Below are 26,457 nucleotides of genomic sequence, written 5' to 3' on the forward strand. Positions count from 1 at the left end.
GTGTCACAAAATATTCTAGACTTGTAACTATATTTTTCTTGTATCAAAAGAAATAAAGAACAGAAAAACATGAGCTTAGTTTGAATATTTACAAATGCTGTGTTCCATTTACCTATCTCCAATTTTAACCTAAAATTGTTTCTACTTTTCTTATAAAACCAAACATTAAGGTATTTAATTTTAATTAATCCATGTGAATTGAGTATAAAGTGAAAAAAAATCTCAATGAAATATATATGAAATTTTCAATACTGAATAGGAGACTCCCTACTGGTAAATAGTTTGATCTTTTGAAATTTGATAACCTACAGTTATGCACACAAAAGCAGTAACTTTGACTAAATAAATTATATAGGTAATTTTATATAATTATGTTATTATATCTAAGTACAGAACCTCTAAAATAAAAGTTTCAAATATAAATGATTTCCTGGTGTCTGTTAAAGAAATGTTTATATTTCTACTTAGAACTTCTAGGAATTTCAAAACTAAAGACTGTATATTAATTGATCTTTTATAAATTAACTATACATTGTTGGAGTAGTATAGGTTAAACTTTTATCAAAGTAAAAAAGAAATATAGTTTAAATGGTATAATTCCACAGATGTAGTTAGTAGAAAGTGGCTACATTTAAGAACTGAATAAAATTCAACATACTAAAACGAAAGGATAACTATGATTATGAAGAGCTTACAATTTAATTTCTCAGCTGAAAAAGGAAAGAAACTAAGTTCAGAAGAGCCATCATCACTGAATGGTTGATAAAAAGGTTTCTCTACAGAAGTCTCAAAAAAGGCACAGATTAAAATTGAGGCAGGGAACACAAAGTGACAGTTTCTACCTAACAATGAATGATATTCAGTTGTATAATGGATGAATTGGTTCAATTCCTGAAAGGGGGAGGAGGGAAATCAATGAATGGCTGTTTAATGTGTACCAAAACAAAACAAAACAAACAAACAAAAAAAAAACCCAAACCAAATTGATACAGAGGTAGTAGACTAAATTTTCTATTTTTAGCTGTGCTCACATTGTCAACATAAGAGAAGGTACAAGGAGATGGAAGAGACAAAAATAAATTCATAAAAGTTAAGATTATAAAATAAATTGAAACAAAACAGAAATTTGCGTTATGTGACTGGTTCTCCCAACGACATTTCAGCATTTTATTTTAAATATTTATGCCTAAACACAAATACGTCATACACAACAAACATTTTTAGAAAATAATTAATCTATTAAAATTGTTCATTGAGAGGGGTAAAGGCAATCTCTTCCAATAAATGGTACTGGAAAAATTGGACAGATATCTGCAAAACAATGAAACTAGACCACATTCTTACACAATATATAAGAATAAACTCAAAATAAAGTAGACTTAAATATAGACCTAGAACTATAAAACTCCTAGGAGGAAACATACACAGCAAATTCTTTGACAATGCTCTTAGTAATTTTTTTATATTCCTATTAAGGCAAGGGAGACTAAGTAAATAAGCAAGCAAACAAAATGGGATTACCTCACTCTAAAAGGTTTTTGCACAGCAAAGGAAAACATCACCAGAATTAAAAGACAACCTACTGAACTGGAGAAAATATTTGCCAATGATACAGCTGATAAGAGGTTAGTATCTAAAATTAAAAAAAACTCATGCAACTTTAATACTAAAGTAAAAGAAAACAATCCAATTAAAAAACAGAGAACCTGAATAGATATTCATATAATGGCCAACAGATATATGAAAAGATAATCAACATCACTAATCATCAGAGAAATGCAAAATAATACCACAATAAGATATTATCTCACACCTGTCAAAATGGCTATCATCAATAAAGCAACAAAACAAAAGAGTTGTCAAAGACGTAGAGAAAGGGAACACCTATGAACTGCTGGTGGAATTGCAAATTAATGAAACTATTATGGGAAACAGTATAAAATTCCTCAAAAAGTAAAGATAGAACCATTTCATGAAGCAGCAATATATATATATATACATACATACATCTCTATGTTCAATGCAGCATTACTTACATTAGCCAACATATGGAAACATCTTTAATGTTCATCAATAGATGACTAAAGAAGTGGTAACACATATATACAACAGGATATTAGTTGGCCATAAAAAATTAAAATCTTACCGTGTGCAACAATATGGCTAGACCTAGAGGGTACTATGCTAAATGAAGTAAGTCAGAGAAAAACAAATACCATATAATTTTACTTATATGCACAATCTAGAAAAATAACAAAATAAACACACTAAACAGAAACAAACTCATAGATACAGAGGACAAACTGCTAGGTGCAAGATGGGAGTTGTAGTCAGGGGCCTGAGTAAAAACAATGAAGGAATTAAGAAATTATAAAAGTAAGGAGTTAAAAAATAAATTGGTAGTTTCACAATAGTCATGGGGATTTACAATATAGCATAGGGATTTTAGTCCATATTATAATAACTATATATAGTGTCAGATTTATCAGGGAGGAACACTTCATAAACTATATAAATATCTAACCACTATGCTGTATACTGTACTATGGTGATATAATATTGAATTTATCTGTAATTGAAAAAAATTAAAATTTAAATATAATATTATTGTTCAATGATAATAAAATGTCAATTTTGGAAATGACTCCTTGAATTAAAAATGCTTAATAATTTTACTATGCCAAATATTTTTTTAAATGCATTTTGATTTACCTATTGTAATTGTAAAACAATTTTAAATCAAGTATAAAAGACATGACTCCATATGTAAATGTCTTATTCTATACATAAAAATCAAATTTTAAAGATGACTGTATCAAGCAATTTTAAATTTTCAGAGGTTCAGGATATATTATACAAAGTATATTAAATATATAAAGAGTTCTTATATAATTTAGTATAATAGTTCAAAATTCAGAGCATTTTAATGTTTATTTAAAATACATATGATTAGAGATTATATCGATTTTGAATCCACATGATTCTGAAATTACGAGATTAAAGTTTTTTTTTGCCAAACCAGTTCCTAGAAATTATTTAATACTAAGAATTGGTAAAACCCTGGTCAGTTAGCTCAGTGGTAGAGTGTTGTCTTGGCTTGTGGATGTCCTGGGTTCGATTCCTGTCAGGGCATACAGGAGAAGCAACCATCTGCTTCTCCACTCCTTCCCTTCTTCTCTTTGTCACTCTCTCTCTCTCTTACTCTCTCCTCCCCCCCACAGACATGGCTTGAGTGGCTCAAGTGAACTGGCCCCAGGTGCTGAGGATGGCTTAATGGCCTCTGCCTCAGGTGCTAAAAATAGCTCGGTTGAGCAACAGAGCAATGCCCCAGATGGGCAGAGCATCTGCCCATAGGGGGCTTGCTCGGTGGATTCCAGTAGGTGTACATCTCTGTCTTCCCTGCTCTCACTTAATTAAAAAGAAATTGGTAAATACTCCTGCTATTCATCAGTCAAAGGAAAGCAGAGGATTTTATATTTATTAAAATATATTTACTGTACATGAAGTCAGCACCTTCAATGTTTGTAACCCAGCAGGGTTATAAAACTGTAACACTTCCCAGAATTCTAATAAGTGTTTAATGTTTCTGAATCAATAGAACAATGAAACAATAGTTCTTCATTTCTCCTTTATTTATACATGACAATTAGAGTTATATTTTTATGAAATAGAAATCATAGTTTAATAGGAAAAAGAGGCCATTTCAGATGTCAGGTAATATCTATTATCTGCCATTTTAAATTGCTGTCATTTAATTTTAAATTTTAATTAACCAATTTTATATTTTATTTATTTTATAAAAATTGCCTCTGGACTTTATTATTTGTTAACAAAGAGCATTATGTTTATTTTTAATGTGAAGGTTAGTTTTTGTTATAAATACCTCCACTTTCTGGGTAAAATAAACCAAATATAAAATTTAGTTTTATATGGATAAAATAATATGATATGTTAAATATTTTAAAATTTTCAAATTTCAGTGACATAAGATATTCTTGATGCTGAATTTGTCTTTATGACAAATCTTAGATAAGAAAGTCAATTACTATTTAAAACAAGACCTATTCTAAAGCTCTAAAAATGTGCCATTTGTTGATTAAGTAGCTTATCATTCTGTTTGCTATAGCAGGATGTAATGCCCTGACAGTGCTTCCATTTTTAACAGAATTCAAATGAAAATAAAGAACATATCTTTGTGGAGTTAGCTAAACAGTGTAGAAGAAATACATCTATTGCTTAAGAGTACATGTTTTGCATACTCAGTGCAAAGTCCTTAGTGAACTCGCCCTCTCTTATCCTCTCTATTCTTTCTGCAGACGCCACAGTAACACAGTCTCTAGCTCAGGGTCAATTATTTTCTGACAAAAGAGTAATAGAAATGGTAGATGTATGAGCAGAGTATGTATAACAGTGGATAAAGGCATACATCACATTACAGCAATTGAAATATTTTAAACAATGTGTCAAATTCTCAAATTTATCATTCTGTGTCTTTAAGCCTTATATTCATAACAGACATCTATAATATGCTTCTGAATATCTATATCTTTGGAAGTTATAGTGATCCAAATTACAAAGTAAAAAGAGTTAAATTTTTATTAATGTGTTTATCCTTTTTTGAACAAGAGACTTTACCTTGACAAGCAGGGACAGGTGCATCCCAGGTATGATATCCATAGGAAGACCTTCTGCAGACGGCACTGCTTTTTCCAACAAGTCGGAATCCTCGATCACAGGCCCAGCGGACCACACTATTAAGCTGTCCCCCTGTCTGACTGATTATGTATCCGTGAGGTGGGGATTCTGGTGTGCTACAGTAGAAAGCTTTTCAAAAGGAAAAAAATGTGTCACAGTATAATTAATGAGTCAATAGTTCTTTACAACCCAGAGTTATAAAAACCTATAAGTGAATACCAGTATTTAAAAATAGGCCATCTATGTGAATTTTATTTCATATAAACATTATATTATTTTCTATTCTCTTGACAATCTACTGACATAACTTTTATGAGATATAACTATCTCTGGATTTTCTTCTTTTAATTCTTATTGTCATCAAAGATACTTTCTAAATTAAAATATATTTTTAACACCCTAGAGGTTCAAAAGCCCTATAAATATTTCAGTGAATTTTGGAAGCATTTTTTGTCAGTCAAAAAACCTAAATGCCACAGGCCTAGTAGGCATATTTTAGAACCTGTTGTTTAAAAGTCACTTTTGTGTTATCTCCAGACATCTATATCATGTTAGATCATGTCTTTAATTTTGGGTGATGTCTAAAAAAGATCCCTCGCATTCCATAATCTATTAAAGATTTTCCATGCTGTTAAGAATGCTTACATATGGTGATAGAAATGCAATAAGATCAAACTTTTTATCTTCTGAAGCCTGAAATGTCACAAGATAATGTCAAATGGCTTTTTCATATATATGTACTTTGAGACTATTCAGCCAGGCCGGATCTATTTACGCTTTGAAATTTCATCTGAAAAATCTATTCATCTGAGAAAAATGAAATTTTAGGGGTAAATGTAGATAATAGATTGGATTTAGAATATCTGTGTCATAACTTGTCACTCCTAAAGAAAAAATATATATATTTATTAAATATGTCAAGTATCACAAATCAATGAATAATAATGAAAAGAAAGTTTTACTATTGTCTGTTTATCTGCTTAAACTTGGCATTTAAAGAAGTTCTTAAATAGATCAGACACACCCCTCTGAGCAACACTATTAACATTTTGTGAGAGTTCATGGGAAACAAATCTAATGTGTCTAACTCACAAGTATTGGTATGTATACTCTTTAATTACAACCATGCTGTGGATAGAGGTAAGCTTTGTACTGAAGTAATATGCATCACATACCGCCCTGGCCAGTTGGCTCAGTACTAGAGTGTTGGACCAGCATGTGGATGTCCAGGGTTCAATTCCCAGTCAGGGCACATAGGAGAAGTGCCTATCAGCTTCTTCACCCTTTCCCCTATTATTTCTGTCTCTCTCTTCTCCTTCCCTCCTGTAGCCATGGCTCAATTGGAGCAAGTTGGCCCCAGGCATTGAGTATGTCTCCATGGCTTCTGCCTCAGGTGCTAAATGGCTCCGGATACAACAAAGCAAGTGCCCCAGATGGGCAGAGCATCCCCCACTAGTGGGCTTCCAGGTTGATCCCGATCAGGGCACATGCAGGAGTCTGTCTCTGCCTCCCCTTTTCTTACTAAAAATTGAAAAAATAATTTGTCACATACCTATATATCGTATCCGGAAACCTTTTTTGTTATTGCCATGATCTGCTGACCATTGAAGAAACACTTCGTGACCATTACTCGTTATATTAAAAGCAGACGGATAATCTCCACTGAGGGAAATAAGCACCGGACTTTGAATATTTGGTCCTTCAGGAAGAAAAGAAAACAATTTAGATACAACTGAATAATTATGTTCCAATTTACCTTTAGTACTTTATACCTTTGGTAGTGTATTAAATATGGTAAAATTGCTCCACAAGCAAGCTACCTCATCAATAATAACTTAAAACATAATATAAAATGTTTTACACATTTTAATTTCACAGTTAAAGGATCTATGATTTGCAAAATGATAACCAAGTTAACTACAATTTTAATATGGTATGTAAGTAAATTTGATGTTGATATTCTAAAAATATCTGTAATATAAAACCACATAAGCAGTTGTTTATATTGAAGGCCTACAAGTATAATAACTAGAGTAACTCGGTTGAATTTATGAATATCCAATAAATATAACCCATGGTTACCATCATACACCTGAAGAACATCAAATTCCTTTTCTGTTTGGAAGAATTCTACAAACATGCTGATATTGTATCCCTTTTCTACTGAAATGCTCCAGGCACACATCTGAAGATTTGGATAACTCTCAGGATAGCCAGGGCTCAATATGACTCCTGTGGAATCTAGCCGTAATTCATTGGCAGGACAGAGCACTGTCAAAGAAAGATATCATTAAAAGATGTTAGTGTTTCAGGCCTACGTGAACACTGCATTTTAAATACTGGATACTCTGTTCTCATGTTCAATAGTAGAAAGGAGACAATACCTTGAATTACGTGTTAGAAGAGACAACTTTTATTAAGGTTGCAGTTCAAAAAGTGAAGAAATAACCTAAAAATTAATGGTATTAGTTTTTATTCTTTTTATTACAAGGAAGATGCTTTACTCCTTCTAGACAATAAATAGATTAATAATTAAAAGATAAGACATTTCTTTCCTTCTATTTGGTTTGTATTCTCTCCTTGCCTCTCCGCATCTCCTTATGTCCTGTTCCTTCTACCTCTCCAGTGTATGTCTTTGCCCTTCCCTTTCCCTCCTTTCTCACTGTCTGCCCTCCTCAAACCTGAACTCAGGCGTGTGAGGCCAGACAGGAAATTGCTTTCTCAGGGTATACATTTTAGACAAAGCCACTTCTATTGTCAGGAACGTGCTTCAGCCATGAGGATTTAACACAATGTTGGGGTCGCCAATCTTACCTTTTAGTTCTTCATGTTCTCCTCAGACCATAATGCAAGTAAAAGTACAAGCTCTTTTTATTTCAGAACAATATCTCTGTTATACATCACACAAATATATATGTATCTCTGTGTATATGTCTGAATCTGGATGTATATACTTTTGTGCATGTATATTTTTGTATATATATACACAAAATAGAGAAAATATGTTATATGTTGACAAAAAATAATTATGATATAATAGTTCCAAAGTATAGTAAATTTTTTAAATTTATTGATTGATTTTTAAAGAAAGAAAGAAGAAGGGAAGAGAGAAACATCAATTTGTTTTTCCACTTCTTTATGCATTCATTAGTTAATTCTTGCATGTGCCCTGACCGAGGATCAAATCTGCGACCTTGGCATATTGGGACCATGCTCTAACCCAGTGGTCCCCAACCTTTTTTGGGTCATGGACCGGTTTAATGTCAGAAAATATTTTCACGGACCAGCCTTTAGGGTGGGATGGATAAATGCACAAAATAAAATTATGTGACCAGCATAAAAACTGTGGTATTTTTAAATATAATTGTTGAACTTACGATATTTATTGGGCTAAGTTAAAGGAGGAACGAGCATGTCCTCATTGTTCAGGCTGTATTTAAATTTGTTATTCTGACAGCATTTCATGTTATTTATTCTTTCTTTGCGGAATGGTACCAAACGGCCCACGGACCAATACCGGTCCGCGGCCCAGGGGTTGGGGACCACTGCTCTAACCAACTGAGCTACCTGGACAGGGCCAAAGCAATAGTAAAATTTAATTTATTTTTTTTTTGCATTTTTCTGAAGCTGGAAACGGGGAGGCAGTCAGACAGACTCCCACATGCACCCAACCGTGATCCACCCGGCATGCCCACCAGGGGGGGTGCTCTGCCCATGGGGGGGGTCGCTCTGCCCTGACCAGAGCCACTCTAGCGGCTGGGGCAGAGGCTACGGAGCCATCCCCAGCGCCCGGGCCATCTTTTGCTCCAATGGAGCCTCAGCTGTGGGAGGGGAAGAGAGAGATAGAGAGGAAGGAGAGGGGGAGGGGTGGAGAAGCAGATAGGCGCTTCTCCTGTGTGCCCTGGCCGGGAATCTAACCTGGGACTTCCGCACGCCAGGCCAACGCTCTACCACTGAGCAAACCGGCCAAGGCCTAGTAAAATTTAATTTTTAACATCAATAACATTATATATTTTACCAAATAATACAAACATCTAGTAAAATTTGCATTTGGAAAGAGCGTGTACCTAAGAGGACAAATCCTTATTCAAGTCATGTTATTTCAGCCTTTTTGTTGCTGTTGTTTTTATTAAGAATGTGAGGTTCTATGATGTGGGAAGAACATTGTAATTACTCACAATGTGCAGATGTAAACCAATATATACACCAAACAGGACTTTGTTCAGTGTAATACGGAACTCTCTATTTGTCAGAATAGTGGAAGCGGGCACAGCAAAATGTCTTATATACCTCATGGTTAAAGAGTTTTTAAACTTAGAATAGGCCAATATTTGAGAGTTAATACAAGGGACATTTAAGTAACTGGATGGACCAGATAACTGTTGAGGGTTAGTGAATTGGACATTTGTACATCCCAAGCCTTTTTCTAATCCAATTAGTGTATACCTTTCATCTTTGTGTTAGATAGCATTATATCTCAAAATAATTAGTGCACCACCTTAAGTAAAATCCTTGTTTTGTTCAATGTTTGCTCAAAAAAGCCAGGTTTGGAAACATCAAATATAGTTGCTAAAACATAGATAAAGGATGACTAATTTATGCATTCATTTCTTGGTACAAATTAAATTAAATACTCTCGGTTATTGAGTCTCCAAGTATTTTAGGAATAAAAAAGAGTTAGTAAAGCAGTGAATTAAGGCAACAGCTCTTTAATTAAATTAAGCACTTGAAAATAAAGTCTGCCTTAACTAATAAACAGATATTTGACTATAGTATACAGTAAAGCTAAATTGAAGAACTGTTTCCATTTGGAGGGTGGAGGGCTCTTACTTCTATTTCTTTTACTTTAATCTGAGATGTTTGCTTCTTAAACATGATTGTAAGATCTTTAAAAAAATAATTGAGTAAATGATATTAACCTCATTCTTAGTCTAAAAAGAGAAGCCTGACCTTTACATTTCACAAAATAAAAAATAAATAACATAAATATCTAAATAAGTAAACTAGAAGATTGGAAACAGAATGGAAAATCTGAGTGAAAAATAAAGAATATTATTGAATATATAGCTATGGCATATTAAAATAAATAATATCTATGACAAACTGAAGCAAGATTTTAGGGAAGGGTTTATTTACCATGTGCCCAGCTGGTTAATATTTCTAGAATATTTAGCTAAGTAAGTAACCCTTTGGGTTATCCAGCTTGTTACTCCCTCACTAGAAACCATTCCGTGGCATCATTGCTTGACAGAAAGAAGTCCAAGTTCAGTTCACCTCCCCAACTTTGTTTTCTGTTGCTCCTTCTCAGAAATGGAATGCTCCAAACATTGAATGAACATCTATAGTTTTTGGAATGTGACACATTCTTTCATGCTTCTGTTTCAAATGTCATTCTCTTGTCTGTTGCATTTGAAGCACTGGTGTATTTCAAGGCCCAGATGAAGTGTCTCATCTTCTTTGAAACACTCCCTGATCCTCACCACCAATCTGGGCAGAATTGTAGATTTCCTCCTCAGCACCCATATAACGTATGCTTCTATGTATTATTACAGTTAGAAATTTTATGGCTATTATTTCCTTCCGTTTTTTGACTGTCTTCCTAGGCTATGATTATGAAAAAGCAAGTGTCATGTCCTATGAAATGTTTTGGCCCCAATGTTCTGAACTGAGTAAACATTCCATATTTGTTTTAAAAAATTGTTATGAACCAACATAATTTGTTGAAAATGCACATATTAATCTATTGTCATACAATCAAACATATAGCAAGAAGCCTTATAACCATCAAGATTCAAAGTAAATGCTTTTGGTTGTGACTCTATATTAGACACTGTTAAGCACTTTTGGTGTAGTATCTCATTTATTTGTTACAACTTTAAGAAGTGTGCACAATTTTTATTCCATTATACATATGAGGAAACTGATACTCAGAAAGTTTAATGTGCACAAAGTCTCACAGATTTAATTAACACAGATCCCTTAATTTAACCACCAAATTTAGTCACCAACATGTTTCGTTTGTATCAAATTCTTTGAAAAGTACCACATTTAGAATTGCTTTCCATATTTCAACTGTGAGATAGAAAATAAAAGAGGATCGAGAGAAGAATAACAAAAATAATGCAGCCCCATTTAGAAAAAGTGAAAAAAACCCAAATAATTTAAAATAGACTAAAACCAATGTTGATTAATTTTAAAATATTCCAAATAAATGACTGTTTTTAGCAAGCTTATAAAATAACTCAAATGAAAATATAAAGTCAGCTTTTAAGCTTAACTATTGGGGCAACTAATTAATATAATAACTCAGCATAAACTCATTCTGAGGGACGATTTATTGACTTTTAGCTACAATCTGATGTTATTATGAGACAAAAAAAATTAATTTCTTTTTTTGTATTCTCCACAGCAGACAGAATAAAAAGAGGTACAGTTACTAATATTTCGGAAGTTTTTAAATTTAAGATGTTGAAAAACTAGATCATGAGAGATAGTGAAAGAGCTAGGTTACCAAATTGTTTTGCTTATCTTAATTTTTAAAAATTATTGACCTGGGATTCAAATATAAAAAAAGAAGTGTTGCCCACCATGAGCCCACAACGTAGTTTGTATCATATATTGGGTCAAGAAAACAGTCTTGATTGGTAATTGTTCATTCAAGCTTTCCCATGCTTGCCCAAGGTAGTTTCCTATGTATAATCTCCCAAAAGGCTGAGACTTCATCTTCTCCATTCACATGTCTAAATATCTGAATATGAATCTTAAATAATTTACTGTAAGTACATGAAAAAGTTGCATATAAAGAAGGAAGTTGAGTAAATGACATCTAAATATTAGAAATGTGTGCGATACACTTCAAAATACCCAACCATTTTTAAGATGTTCTAAAAAAGTCTCACATTAGCACTGGTTTATACCACCAGTGCTACTATAAAAGCCTCTTGGGGAAATCCTTCTTTCTTCTTGTAAAAATTCCAATGACATAGAAAATCAAAGGCTAATTCCTATTTAGAGCATATTTGACGTAATAAATAGAACTTGGGTTTTAGGCTTATAATAACAGCAAAGAAAGTGCACCAGGAACAGGTTTCTATTCCGCAGCATGAACCTAAATGAAGAACATAATCCAAGAAAATCTGGAAAGGGATAATTAAGTTCAATACTAGTTTTCCCTGACCCACGAAGTGTTACACATTATACGATTCTATTGTTCCGTCATATTCTTTACGTTATTCTACCTTCATAACAGGGACTATATATAACTTGTTTTTTGGCTTTTTGTTTTTTCCTCAGATCCTCATGGCAAAAATAACTTAAGTAAGTTGAACTGACTTTGGGAAAAACTAGAAAAATTAAAACTTGAAGCCTCGGCTAGCTGGCTCAGTGGTAGAGCATCAGCCCAGTATGTGGAAGTCCCAAATTTTATTCCCAGTCAGGGCACACAGGAGAAGAGACCACCTGTTTCTCTACCACTTCCACCCTCTCCCCCTCCCAACCCCATCTTCCTCTCCTGCAGCCATGGCTCAATTCCAGCAACTTGGCCTGGGCACTGAGAATGGCTTCATGGACTCTACTCAGGCACTGAAATAGCTTGATTGCTGAGCAACAGAGCAGCAGCTCCAAATGGGCAGAGCATTGCTCTATAGGGAGCTTCCTGGGTGGATCCTGGTCAGGGTGCATGCCAGAGTCTGTCTCTCTGCCTCCCCGCCACTAAGTAAAAAAGAAGGGGGGGGAGAAAAAAAAACTTGAAAGAATAAAAATTGTTTAAAGTTAAATTTGAGAAATAATGGAATTTTTAAACATACCATTAATGAATAGCATAAATTTTAACATTACTGCCAGTTAAATATTAAATATTTAAAATAATTCCCAGCATTGAGTTAAACACAAAACAAATATTTAGAAATAAATAGTCCTATTAATTGGTACCTTGACAAACTGGAGGTGCTCCGTCCATTTGGAGCCGTTCTCCTAATCTGCATGTCAGAATTGCATTACCCACCAAAGTAAATCCCGGGAGACACTGGTATCTAATAATATCACCTGTTGAAAAAGAAAAGGCAGAGGGGACTTCAGACAAGCAACAAGGAGAAAATTAACAGATGCTTTTGAAGGAATAGAAATGTTCATTTTTAATCAGAATAAAAATTCTATTAATTGTAAGCAGGGCTGATATTCAAAATATTGAACTACTAGTACTTCATAGGCACTGACCAAACAGAACTAAAGCCAAGAGTAAACTACTTGTGCATGTCAGCTTCCTTATAAGCAATAGCAGTAAAGAGATAATCTGGTTGGTATAGGTAAGCTTTTCATTAAAAAGGTATCAAGTAATTAAAGTTATTCCTAGTTATTGTTTTTATATTATGATTAGATTCATATTGGTCTTTGATATTGTCTTACATTGCCAAACCAAAATCAATAGGATAATAATAATAGTTTATTATGGCAACATTATACAGTTACACGGTTCTAATTCCCACACGGCTTTTCTAATTCCCACAGGGCTTTTACTTGTATATCCTGGAACTCCAGAATCCCTTCTTCTTGCCTAACACTCCCTTTCTTCTTTTTACTGCTGTCCATTTTTAAGAATTCTAAACAATTCCCGTCAAGGAGGAAAGCAGGTCTAAGACAGGCTGCTCCTATCCTTTACTTTTATTTCTTTCTAAGCAAGTAACTCTGTTAACAGTGTGTTTTCTTTAAAAGTAATTTCACAGACTTTACCTATTTCAAATTCATCATCTTCTGTCAAAACTTCAGCATTGGGTACAGGTGGTGGAGGTTGGCACACTCTTAGTTGATAGGCTGTGGAAAAAGACAATGTGTTTAGTCCTTCTCTGAGCAGCTATATATACTCACATATGTGAGAAAAAGAAAATTATGCAAGGATTGTATATAAGAATAAAAATAAATGATAGAGTTTATCAAGTTTCAGTTATTTCTTTATTTGAAAAACTTCTGTAACATTAAAGGAAAAATAAATTATTCCTTAGGTGCCAAAATATTTTCCTATGATAAGAATACTTACATGTAAACTCTTTACTTTTTACCCTTGTTCTATTACTTCTTGTTATGTGCTTCATAACACCTGCTATTTTTTCTTGACAGAATCACAATTTTGTTGTTGATTGTTTGTTTGTTTGTTTTTATTATGTGAGAGGCAGGGAGGCAGAGACAGATTTCCACACATACCCCTACTGGGATCTACCAAGAAAGCCTCCTACCAGGTGTTGCTCTAACCATCTGGGCTGCTGCTCTATTGCTCGGGAACTGAGCTATTTTAGGACCTGAGGTGAGGCCATGGAGCCATCCTCAGTTCCCAGGGCCAATTTTGCTTGAACTATTCAAGACATGGCTACAGAAAGAGAAGAGAGAAAGAGAGATAGAAGGAGGGAGAAGTGGAGAAGCAGATGGTTGCTTCTCTTATGTGCCCTGATGGGAATCACACCAGAGACTTCCACAGGCCGGGCCAATGCTCTACCATTGAGCCAAACGGCCAGGGCCCATAATCACAGTTTGGATTTACATATTTATGCCTGTGTATGTGCTCAATGCCTGTCTTCCTCATGGCTCATCACTGAATCCCCTGCACCAAGGGCAGTGCCTGGCATACAGTCATAATTGCAAACAAGTACTCTGTACATATTCTATTCTAGGAAATATGATAAACATTTTAATTATAGTAGTCCTTATAAAATTTTATTTACTGTATTAGTTGATGTGACTATTTCTACAATGATGACCATTTTATAGAAGAGAAAAGTGTTAAAGAGAGCTTGGTCTAAATCACACAGCTATAATGTGGTAGAGCTGGAATTTATTTGAACCTAGACAGTCTGGTTCCAGAGCCTTCTCTAATCATGCTACATTAGCATCTTTACAAAATATACATATTTTAAATTTTATGTTTTTAATTATATTTATTTAATTTTTTTTAGTGAAAAGAGAGAGAATGAGACAGAGAAAGAGAGAGAGAGAGGGACAGTCAGACAGAAAGGGAGAGAGATGAGATGCATCAACTCACAGTTGCAGCACCTTACTTGTTCATTGATTGCTTTCACATATGTGCCTTGATTGGGGGCTCCAGCCAAGCCAATGACTCCTTGCTCAGCCAGACACCTTGGGCTCAAGTCAGTGACCTTGGACTTCAAGTCAGCAATGTTTGGACTCAAGCCAATGACCATGGGGTCACATCTATGAACCCATGCTCAAGTTGGTGACCTTGCACACAAGCTGGTGAGCCTGCACTCAAGCCAGCTACTTTACGGTTTCAAAACTGGGTCCTCAGCATCCCAGGTGGATGCTCTATACACTGCGCCACTGCTTGGGCAGGCCATGTTTCTAATTATTAATACCTCATATACAAGTTATTCCATTATATTATATAGATTCCTCTTTAGCATAATATAAAAAACCACCCTCCAAAAATATTCTATGAATCTAAGCATCATGGCTCCTAGTCCCATATGATCTGCATCACAATCACTTAAAGCCTGTTTTCACTAGCAATCTTTAAAAAAAATACTCTTTTTCATTCAAGAAACACATTTTAAACTATTCTGATATTTGAATAAGAATGTGATTTATATGCTTAACTTTATTAGTTTAACTTACAAATTAAGCTATTTATGTGCCTCGATGCTCAGGTAAGGAGAATAAGGCTTAATAGAAATAGTGACTCATCTGTGTTCACACAACTAGTATAGAGGTAGCCAGGACTCTGTCACATACCTCCTTTATCGCCTCTTACCAAAGCCCATACCTTCAATGTTTTCTCTATCATTATAGCAGCGGTTCTCAACCTGTGGGTCACGACCCCGGTAGGGGTCGAACGACCAAAACACAGGGGTCGCCTAAAGCCATCAGAAATACATATTTTATGCCGCTGCATTAGAGTATTATGTGATTACTGAGATACATCAACTAGACCAGTTAATGAAGACGCCCATCAAAGGAGATGCATGAGATAATATTTTATAAATGAATAATATTTTCCAGTTCTGAACAGTAATCATGGGTATTAGAGCATTTCACAAGCAGGAGAATTTAAGCAAAAATTTGAATACTGATTCATCAAATAACAAAAACTCATTTATAAGAGGTTAACAGTCTAATAAACTTCAGTTTGCTAAGGACAAAGAAAAGAGAAAAAAATTTCAACATGTAGATGAAGAGGAATAAATCAAGGAAATTTTTTTTCAATATCCTGCTGTAAATTGTTGTCTGTCTCTTCAAACATCTTCCTTCCAGTACTTTAACCTGTTTACAGAAGCACTTGCTGTGCAGGGATGTTAATTTGCAGGTAAAGCACTGCTCTACAGAGAACAGCTACCACTAGAAAAGAGAATGGTTGTGGGGAAGTAGCCCACGGCAGAAAAAATTTTGAAAATTATTTTCCTGAACTTAGACCTTAAAAGGTATACAATTTTCAAGGTAAAGGGTACAGGAAGTTCCCAGGTTATGAATGAGGTAAGGTCTGTAGATTTGAAAATGTTTAAGTATTTATCTGCACAAAAAAAGGTAAAAGTAAAAACTATGTAAGGACAAACATCTAAACTGCATTTAATAAGAGAATGTACCTGTTTCAAATTACACACAAATTCACTTAAGAACAAACCTACAAAATCGATCTTGATCATAACCCGGGGTCCGTTGTAATTGTAAGACATACTGAGGAGGTTAGAGAAAGGAGAGCTGCCCCAAAGAGCCTTAACACAGACTCTTACGTCACTGTGCTTTCTAGAAGAGCCTTTAATCTGATCTTAATGTAGACTAGAGGGCAACTCAGAAGTTAGAGAAGTATAGAAATGACCATATGTGATGACTATACTTTTGCTTGCCTATAGTTATTTTTAGTCTCCATGCTAATCAAGTTATTCCTTATTTTTAAAAAAGCATAATTTTATCACTGAGGAATCCATGACTATTGCCTCTGTAGAACATGCTTAGAAAGATTTAGATAACTCAGTTGCAGAGTTTCCAAGACTAGAGTTTGTTAATTATTACTAAGGAAGAATATGATGCTCAGAGAGACTTTTCCCCCCAAGACCACCTGGTGCTGTGAGCTAAATTCTGTCTTATTCTCTGTCACTTTCCATCACCAGCACTGCTTTGTCTCTAGAGGAAGGGGTCACTTTGGGGTCACAGAGAGTCTACGGAGCCATACTGTCTTTCCTTCTACCTCTACTTCAGGAAGAGCAATTCTGGTTTCATCAGTTTTATAGTTTTGAATTCTGAATAAACTTTCCTTTGAACAAATTTTCTATAGTCTCCACTTAAGTGGAGAAACTTTTAAGTTTCTTTAACTTCAAGTCTGACTTCATGTTTCAAATCCCAATTTTTTATTACCAGGATAAACATTTCTTCTGACCTCTTGTCTGTTCCTCCCCTGATCCTTTACTGTTATTTTTTTCATCATAAAACTGTTGTATGGCACATGAAATCATGACTTGCTTAAAAATCTATTATTATCTATTGCCTTGCTTAATTGTTTGTGCTCTATCTAGATTTCAAGTAACACGAGGGAAGAGACTTTCTCACCACTAAAAAAAAAAAATCACTATGCTTATAATCCAACAAATATTTGCTAAATAACATACAAAACTATTTCCTCAAAATAGTGTCTAAACAAATAGTCTTACATAATATAACTCCTACCTCTAAAACAGCAAATGGAGACGGAATAGGGGCAATTTAGGGTCCCAGTGCTAGAGACCGGGATCTAAACAGAACCTGCCTGAGATGCTTTCCGGGGTTTAAAAACATCTTGTAAAATATTAATAGTTTCTACTTTCCCCAAGTTTCACTTTTTACTCAAGAAAGGCATTTTGGTAATTTAATTACTGAATTAATTGCAAGCCAACTTTAGACATATTAGTTTTGTTGGCAGGTCAGGGTACAGTAAGGCAATGGTGTGAGGGTGATGCAGTAAACGTGTATAGTTGAAGGCAACGGTGAGGAAGTAAACTCTTTAGCTCCACTCCCCCTTCTGGAGATATTTCTATGAAACGGATCCACATCACTGGAGAATACAATCCTCCCATTTGTGGTGATTAGTAATTACTCCTGTGCAGGAAACAGCCTAAGCCACTATACTCTGGAAGCAGGCTACTATGCTCCAGTCTCGCTTCTGTGGCATGCTAGCTCTATGACCTCGGGCAAATTGCTAAGATTGTGCTTGTTTTCCTAACTGCAAAGTAAATATAAAACTAAGACTGAGTTAATAGATTGTAAAGTGCGTAGACTAGTGCCTGACACATATCACAAAGGGAAGGCACCTTTCCTGTTTGTCAAAGGTTAACACCAGCACAGCTGCTGGGCTGGCAGCTGTGCCCTAAACACACGCACTCTCAATCTGACATGGCTCTTGCTCGCAACGCTGATGTCATTCCAAGAGCTAGTACCCATGAGACCTCCCAGGACACAGCAAAACAAGTCATTGTGTTTCTACTCTGATTTCAATTGGCTATACTTTAAAAATGCTGAAATTATTTATTTGTCCTACATTAATGTACATTATACTGCAATGTAAAATCCTGAGTTCAGCAACCTATTTTAGAGTCCTACATATAATATATGTTGTATGTGTTCGTGATTTCAAAGCTGCTAGCACAATGCCCTGGAAATCATATTCAACAAATATTAACTGATAACTAATTGAATTAAAACAATATCTCATCCTGTATAGTATATATACTTTGGTTACTTTGGAATAAAATAAACGGGACTAGGATGAATATACTCAATATTGTGTATATTAGAATCATAGGTTGTTTGACCCTAAAGTCACCTAATATATCACCTATTCTAATTTCTTTATTTTAGTGCAGTGAAAAAAGAAGGAGAGATAAAATATTAAAGTGAAGAGGCCAAGGCCACACATTTCAGTTATGGGCAGAAGTAAAACTTTTAAACTGTGTCATCAAAATTTTAAATAGTATTAGCATGTATTGAAGTTCATGTGTTTCATGGATTGTTCTATTTAGAAACAGCTTCACAGTGATGACCATTAATAAAAAAGCCACATAACAGAGATTTACACATTTTAAATGCACATTTGATTTCCATCTGTGTTAACTTTAGAAGAATCCTTTATTTGACTTGTCATTCAGCTTTAAGACACCATTTATGATTTAATAACTCCCTGAGAGCATCATATTCTACCTGTCAGTATCTGTTGAGAAAGGCTATCATTTTAATAGTGCCGTTTTTGTTCAAATGCATGTGGCTGTCTGGTTCCTGGCCCAACACGTTTGCTTCTTGAAATTAATTTAGGGTTTGATTCTGGTGATATTTTTTTGGTTACTTTCAATTTTCTATTTTCTTTGTAATGAAACAGCCAACATAATTCCAGAGAAGAATGCTATATTTATCTAATTCAGTTCAACTGAGCTATTTAAGACTTCAAAAAAAAAAAAAAAAAAAGCCAAAACAGAACACTGGCAAATCGCCATTCCTTCTCTAAACCAGAAAAGCACAGGTGCACAACCTTTCTGCCAAGGAAGGACACCATATTTCTTATAGAGGAAAAAAATAGATAATGCTATCTGTTCTCTTCTAAGCTCTAAGATCTCTGTAACCACTGGCATACTTCAGTGGTGACCTAGAGTAGTTCAATTTTAATTTCATGATTAGGGGGAAATTTGGAGGAGAAAAAAGCATGGATAATTACATGTTCAGTTATGTAATTCTAGCAATGTTATTTCAAAGGTATGTAAAATAATTTTAGGCCGCTCTACTTGAAAGCAGACTTAAGGGTGTTTAAATATATGCTCCTCTAGTTTTTATTAAGAAGATAAAAATAGGCCCTGTCGGTTGGCTCAGTGGTAGAGCGTCAGCCTGGCGTGCAGGGGTCCCGGGTTCGATTCCTGGCCAGGGCACACAGGAGAAGCGACCATCTGCTTCTCCACCCTTTCCCCCTCTCCTTCCTCTCTGTCTCTCTCTTCCCCTCCCACAGCGAGGCTCCATTGAAGCAAAGATGGCCCGGGCGCTGGGGATGGCTCCTTGGCCTCTGCCCAGGTGCTAGAGTGGCTCTGGTCACAACAGAGCGACGCCCCGTAGGGGCAGAGCATTGCCCCCTGGTGGGCAGAGCGTCACCTCCGTGTGGGCGTGCTGGATGGATCCCGGTTGGGCGCATGCGGGAGTCTGTCTGACTGTCTCTCCCCGTTTCCAGATTCAGAAAAATACAAAAAAAAAAAAGAAGATAAAAATAAATATTTTTTCCATTTTGTAAAAAAATCTGCAAGTGAACTAAATAGATATGTTTTAGCAGAGGTTAAATTACTTAAAAATATCATTTTTGTTCCATTAATATATTTTGTTCCATTAATATATTTTATTAATATTTTTTTATGACAGAGACAGAGAGAGGTACAAGGAGAGTGACAGATAGGGACAGAGAGACAGGAAGGGAGAGAGATGAGAAGCATCAATTTTTTGTTGTGGCACCTTAGTTGTTCATTGATTGCTTTCTCATATGTGCCTTGACCAGGGGGCTATAGCAGACTGAGTGACCTCTTGCTCAAGCCAGCGACCTTCGGCTTCAAGCTAGTGACCTTTGGGCACAAGCCAGCAACCCCACACTCAAGCCAGATGAGCCCGCACTCAAGCCAGCGACCTTGGAGTTTCGAGCCTGGATCCTCTGTATCCCAGTCTGATGCTCTATCTACCACGCCATTGCTTGGTCAAACTCCATTAATATATTATAACTAGTTTGTTTCTAAGCCTCTATAAATAAGAATCTTAGAAATTAAGAGAAAATGTTCATCCCTAAATTTATAAAATACAGGAAAATCTCTATATCAGCAAGAGCCACCTTACTCTCAGTATTTTCCTAGAGATGAAATAATGGAAGTTTATTAAACAAAACTATTAGAAACCTTCTAAAATATTCATAAGAACATTACAATATCTGTTGCATTAACTGATCATATTCAAATAGCAAGTGGAAGTGTCCCACCATAGTACTGATCCCTTCAGAATCTGAAAAGTAAGGCACCGAGGGTCTCTTCTCCATGTAGCTGAGTCACCTGGCATATTAGGAGATAACAGCACATCAGCAGTGACAATTTATTCTCTTCTACTCTCTATTTTCTTCTCTCTGTCTACTATCATAGTTTGATTTGCTTTTGGCTGTGAAGAAACATGCTATAGCTATCTTTATCACTTTAAATTATTTTGCATATTGAAAATAAAAGAAAACAAAACAAAACACAGCTCCTATGTGCTCTTAGCTTGGAGCTGGCCTGGCTCTCACTGATAAACCATGATTTTCTGCTGTCGACCATAAACAATTTCCCTAACAACTAATATCAGACATAATAAATGTTTGACCCGTTTGGAACAACACAAAAATAAGACCTTTCTATAATCACTTCTAAGCATGGAGGGGAAAAAAACCTAAAAACAAAATAAAACAAAAGAACACAGTTCAAGTCACCAGAATGACCAAGATGCTTCCATCTCAGTGAGCAAAAGCTGCTTCCATATTAATTATAGTTTTTGGTGTTTTATTCTTCTAACCTTTTAGAAATAATTTATTAATATAGTCAATTATTGAATGGTTCCAATTTTCTGACAGCATCCAATCCAGAGAAACAGCATACTTCCTTGAAACTTTCCAGAACCATCTGACACCACCCAAAAAACCGATTACTATCTTCTCCTAATATCCTCTGACTCAGATGCCACAGGGCCCCTCAGGGTGTATTGTTTCTCTCATTACAATGAGTCAACATACCCAACTTTATTTAACTAAAAGGTATTCCTGATGAACTTTGGCTGGAAGAGACTGAAAGTAAGATAGTCTAGAAAATAAATAAATACCATAATGTTCCAGTAGGTGTGCACATACAGCACAATGTTAAAATATAGTATGCAAATTTGACATGTTTTAATGATTTAGGTAATCACCAAGTAGTCATTAAGTAATAGTAAATGACATTATCTTTTTCTTACAACACCTTCACTTATTTGATGTTTAGTCTCTCACTCTACATGTATTTATAAATATATATAATACTTATACATAATTGTGTGATGTCTATACACCCTAGATTCTTTGGACATCGAACAATGAAACACTTTACAAGTTCAATGCATTATGGCCTATAGCCACGGCCACCATCACAGCCGCCTGGCCCGTGCAGGTTTGCATTTGATTCGGACAGACGGTAATGAAACAATGGAGCCAAGAACTGGTGGGCCATTACCTTTAATCCTAGCTTGCACCTGGCAGGCAAGAAATAAACAGAGTGGGAAAACACTTCCCTATCCATTCAGGGCTCCCAAAGTCACTGACTTATCTGAGTTTCCTAGAATCAAAGGTTTCTACCTCACTAGCCTTATTCACCTCTGTTCCCCATCTCCTTCTCTCTGCACAAACTAGCTTCTCCTTCAGCACTCTTGGCTGCTTCTCCTCTCCTCCATGTGGCCTTTCTCTGCCCTGCTCTCCTCCAGCATAGGCTCCTCTGCCCCATTTTATAGTGTAGAAGTCAAAACCTTTAATCCAATATACAAACAAGGAAGTCTCTGATACAAAGAGACTTTTTATCTGAGGCATAATGAGATTCCTCATGAGTGCACCACCCCACATCATGCAACAGTCAAGGGTGTGGAGAAAAGCTTAGTTTTGAAAAGATTTTAGTATTAAAAGGGTTAATGACCTATAGGTTATAATGACCCTGACTGCCTACAGCCTGTCCCCCACACTCAATGCAAACTATAAGCAAGCAAACATATATATCACATTTACAAACTTATTTGACCAACAATTATCTAATGAAATATGAAAGGTTGTGTGAGGCAAAGGGGTCACCTAGTTTAAAGCAATGAAGATATATGTTTTATATGAAATGTATCTTTATATCTGCAGCAATCTCTTTTAGGATAAGACTTTGTGGCTTTAAATGTATTTGTCCTCCAGTACAGCATTTATTGTACAGGCCATGTAAATATTTATATAAAAGATGACATAAAAGACATTGTAGGTCTTTTAAATACAAATCTTAAAAAATAATCTAAAAGTCAACTCATTCTTTCACTGAAGATGTGCCAACAATAGAAAACAATAAATGATATAAAGTATTAAAGCATATGATTACAAAGAAAACATTCCTGAGTGTAACTGAGGTACCTTAGTCCTCTGATATTACAAGTAGAGGCGGCTTGGGTAATGAATTTAAACATTAAAATATCTTCTGTTTAAATTAATAAATATGCATTCTAGCTATATACTACAGCCTTCTGATTGTTTTGATTGGCATAAGTCAGACCCTTAATAAAACTTATTTTCTCTTTTACACAGAGACTACAGCACATTTTGGGACTATAAAGAAAAACACACAAAGTTGCGATAAACCTACCGACGTTTTACAGTTAGCTTGTCGGTCCCAGGGGAGAATAAAAAGTGTGAGGCTCCAGGCTATAAGTAGACAGGGTATTTTCTAAAAAATAAGATGACCCATTGTCTTGTAAAAACATATAAAAAATTTTGAGAAATTTGTAAAAAAATATTTGGTGTATATACTGTTAAATAAAATCTACGCCTGAGATAATACCAGCTTAGGACATTGTCTGACACACACTTCATGGCTGCTGCTGCTGTCATTATTTAAAAAGAGGTCATTCTTCAGAGCCAGATTTGTTTTGAAATCCAGGCAGCTCTTCTATTTATCAGTTCTCTGGCTTTATGTAGGTTATACATTTTTTTTTCATTTAGTTCTTTTATTATTAAAATGAAAATAGTACTCCTTATCTCACAGAATTATTACAAAAATTAGCAATGACATATGGAATGTACCTAGTGTAGTGCCAGGCCTATTACATCTCCTGTCACTATTATACTGACTATCATACAAAGTCAGTGTTCGCAAAAATGTGTCGTTAAACAGGTTTTGTGTAGTTTAATTTCAAGGAGTCAGTGATTAGGACTGATGTTATTATTTATTATAAGCCACCCATCTTGACTCTATGGCAGATAACAAGAAAATTCAACAATACAGGGAGAGACAAAAACATTCTCAGATGAAGAGAAATATAATAGCTAAGATAAAGTGCGTCAACATCTAGGCCTGTCCTATTTTCTTCATTGCAGAAATTGCATTTTGCAAAGCTTTTTATGAATGTTATTTTTGATCATGAAAGGCTTTAAGAAAGTGATATTTTATAAAAGACAGATGGCTGGCTGGGTCTCAAGAAAGAAATCAGGTTAGAGAAAAAGCATTTTTTTTGCTTGTCAGACATGTTAAAAATATGTTAATAAATGAAACCTAAATGATTAATAAGACCTTAAGAACATATATGAAAATACTGATCTGTCAGATTTATAAAATACATACAACAAGTCCAAAGAAAACCACTTCTGACTCACAGGGTAGTACATAACAGAAGGAGCTATTAATAAGAGAATTTAAAGAAAACTGAATGGGGGAGTACACCATTCTAAATTTAGCTATATTTTATCAGCTTAAAATAGTGTTAAATAGAAAATTATCTACTGGTTTACTTATTAAAATAATACCAAATTACTTGAATAATTTTTTTTTATCATTATAAGAGTTCAATTTGGCACTAAGATATAAGTACTGAGTATAGACCCAGGATATGAATATTATATTTTCAGATGTATTAAATTGTATTAACTGGATCAATGTTAACTTGCAAATAAGCATCTCTTCTGTTTCTGTGGAAGGAAATGGGCACACATCAACACATTATAAAATAATCTTTTCAAAGTTGTCACTAATACAGCTTAAAAATTAACAACTTTTTTGAAAGAATCTGAAAACATACTTCCCACATTAAGATTAACATCTAATTAATCAATATATCAATAATAAAAATATAAAAAAGTTACAAAGCAGAAATGTGATGTGTCATCAAACATGCATTCACTATTATTAAGCTCACAGGCTTATAGAACAATACACCCTACTGTCATTAAGTTCTCAAAGGGTTGGTAAAAAGACAAGGTGTAATTATTAAGAAGATGATAGTGATTTCAAGGAGCTCAAATTATCAAGAAATGGAGGACATGGGACTTAAGGTGGGAGACTTAAAGAACTGAAGATGAGTAAGGAACCATTTAAGAATGGAAGGTCAGGCCTGACCAGGCAGTGGCACAGTGAATAGAGCATTGGATTGGGATGCAGAGGACCCAAGTTTGAAGCCCTGAGGTCATCGGCTTGAGTGTGGGATCATAGACATGACTCCATGGTCACTGGTTTGAGCCCCAAGGTCGCTGGCTTGAGCCCAAGGTCGCTGACTTGAGCAAGGGGTCACTAGGTCTGCAGTAGCCCCCATCAAGGCACATATGAGAAAGCAATCAATGAACAATAAAGGTGCTGCAATGAAGAAGTGATGCTTCTTATCTCTCTTCTTTCCTGTCTGTCCCTGTCTGTCGCTCTCTCTGCCTCTGTCAAAAAATAAAATAAAATAAAATAAAAAAGAATGGAAATTCAGGAGGCTGTGCCAGAACGAATCTGCCGGGAGTCAGAAGACACAGACACTGGGGAGTAACATGAGTAATATTCAGTGAACCAGGTTATAAGGTAATTTTAAACCTGATTTAATATAGGCATCGTGCATTCCTGAGAAAGTGAGTCAGGATGAAAGCAGTGCCTTGGAAAATCATCCTGAGAGAGCTGTTGGAATGTAAGGCATCTGTCAGTTCTAACACGAGTCCTGGCTACATCCCCAAATTTCAAGATATTTTTAAGGTTTGGGTGAAATTTCCAGAGATGTTGACTCGAATGTTAGGATTCTCTAGGCTCTGGCAATTATACCTTATTATGAAATGCAAAGTATAAAAATAAAGGCTCTATTAAAAAAATCTAAAATGTGAAATAAGTTATAGTAAGAAAATAAAAATTTACTGAACATCTACTCTGCTGGGCGCTATAATAGTTGTATATTATTCATTGTTTCCAATTCTCATATCATTTCTCAACCTAACGCCGAGAACTGTAATAATGATAGCAATTATCTGGGTTGAGCCATACAAACTTGCCAATGTTGAGTATTTTGGGGCAAAACAATTGATATGGTTTAATCTACTTATTGTAGTAATTTATATATAAATAAATATTTCCTATTTCATATCTAGATATATATAGTATCTCATTAATCTTGGCATTCCTACCATGGTTCTTTATAGCTAAAAAATAAAACAAAGTAAAAAATGTGAAGACCAAAGGATATCTTGTCCAAAGTCAACTGGAAATCAAAGCACTTAAATAAATACTGATCTTATTCTTAAGCTAATTGTTTGCATTATACATGACTCAAAACCTAGTTACAAAACAGGAGACACATATTTTCGGTATGTTTATACATATACATCTACATGCACATATACATATACATATTATACATTCACCTAAGTGTCTAATGAAACCCACATTTGTATTTTGTGTGTGTATACAAACATTCTGTAATCCTAATGTTTTTATATGAATACACATACACAGAAATCTTTTTCTCTTGACAATATTTTCCCTTTGATATGTGTCATAAATTTTATAAGAAATGTACATTCTCTATAAAGTTATCTTATGAATATTTATAATCCGTCAGTGAATTAGTCCCCTGCTTGTCACTTGTTCAAAATCAGAACAAAAGATCATAAAAATTTATGCAGGGATCCATGAAGAGAGAAAATGGGTACAGCAACTAATTCATCTTTCAACTTTAACTATTATTTAATTTTTGGTTCCTGAGTTATGATTATCTATGAAAGTAATAAAGCTGTTGTTACAGTCT

At 34.9% G+C, this 26,457-nt stretch overlaps 1 protein-coding gene across 3 annotated transcripts in view; it reads right to left on the reverse strand.

Moving 5' to 3' along the window:
* Positions 1-26,457, reverse strand: part of CSMD3 (CUB and Sushi multiple domains 3) — a 1,231,016-nt gene that overhangs the window by 86,247 nt on the left and 1,118,312 nt on the right. For all 3 annotated transcript variants that reach the window (XM_066379371.1, XM_066379370.1, XM_066379369.1), the window contains 5 exons: positions 13,423-13,503; positions 12,625-12,738; positions 6,778-6,966; positions 6,248-6,394; positions 4,636-4,824 (listed from right to left, as the gene is read on the reverse strand). In XM_066379371.1, the coding sequence (XP_066235468.1) occupies positions 4,636-4,824; positions 6,248-6,394; positions 6,778-6,966; positions 12,625-12,738; positions 13,423-13,503 (720 nt within the window). The remainder of the gene's footprint in view (positions 1-4,635; positions 4,825-6,247; positions 6,395-6,777; positions 6,967-12,624; positions 12,739-13,422; positions 13,504-26,457) is intronic.

The sequence above is a fragment of the Saccopteryx leptura genome, chromosome 3, assembly GCF_036850995.1.
Source record: "Saccopteryx leptura isolate mSacLep1 chromosome 3, mSacLep1_pri_phased_curated, whole genome shotgun sequence".
NCBI lineage: Eukaryota > Metazoa > Chordata > Mammalia > Chiroptera > Emballonuridae > Saccopteryx > Saccopteryx leptura.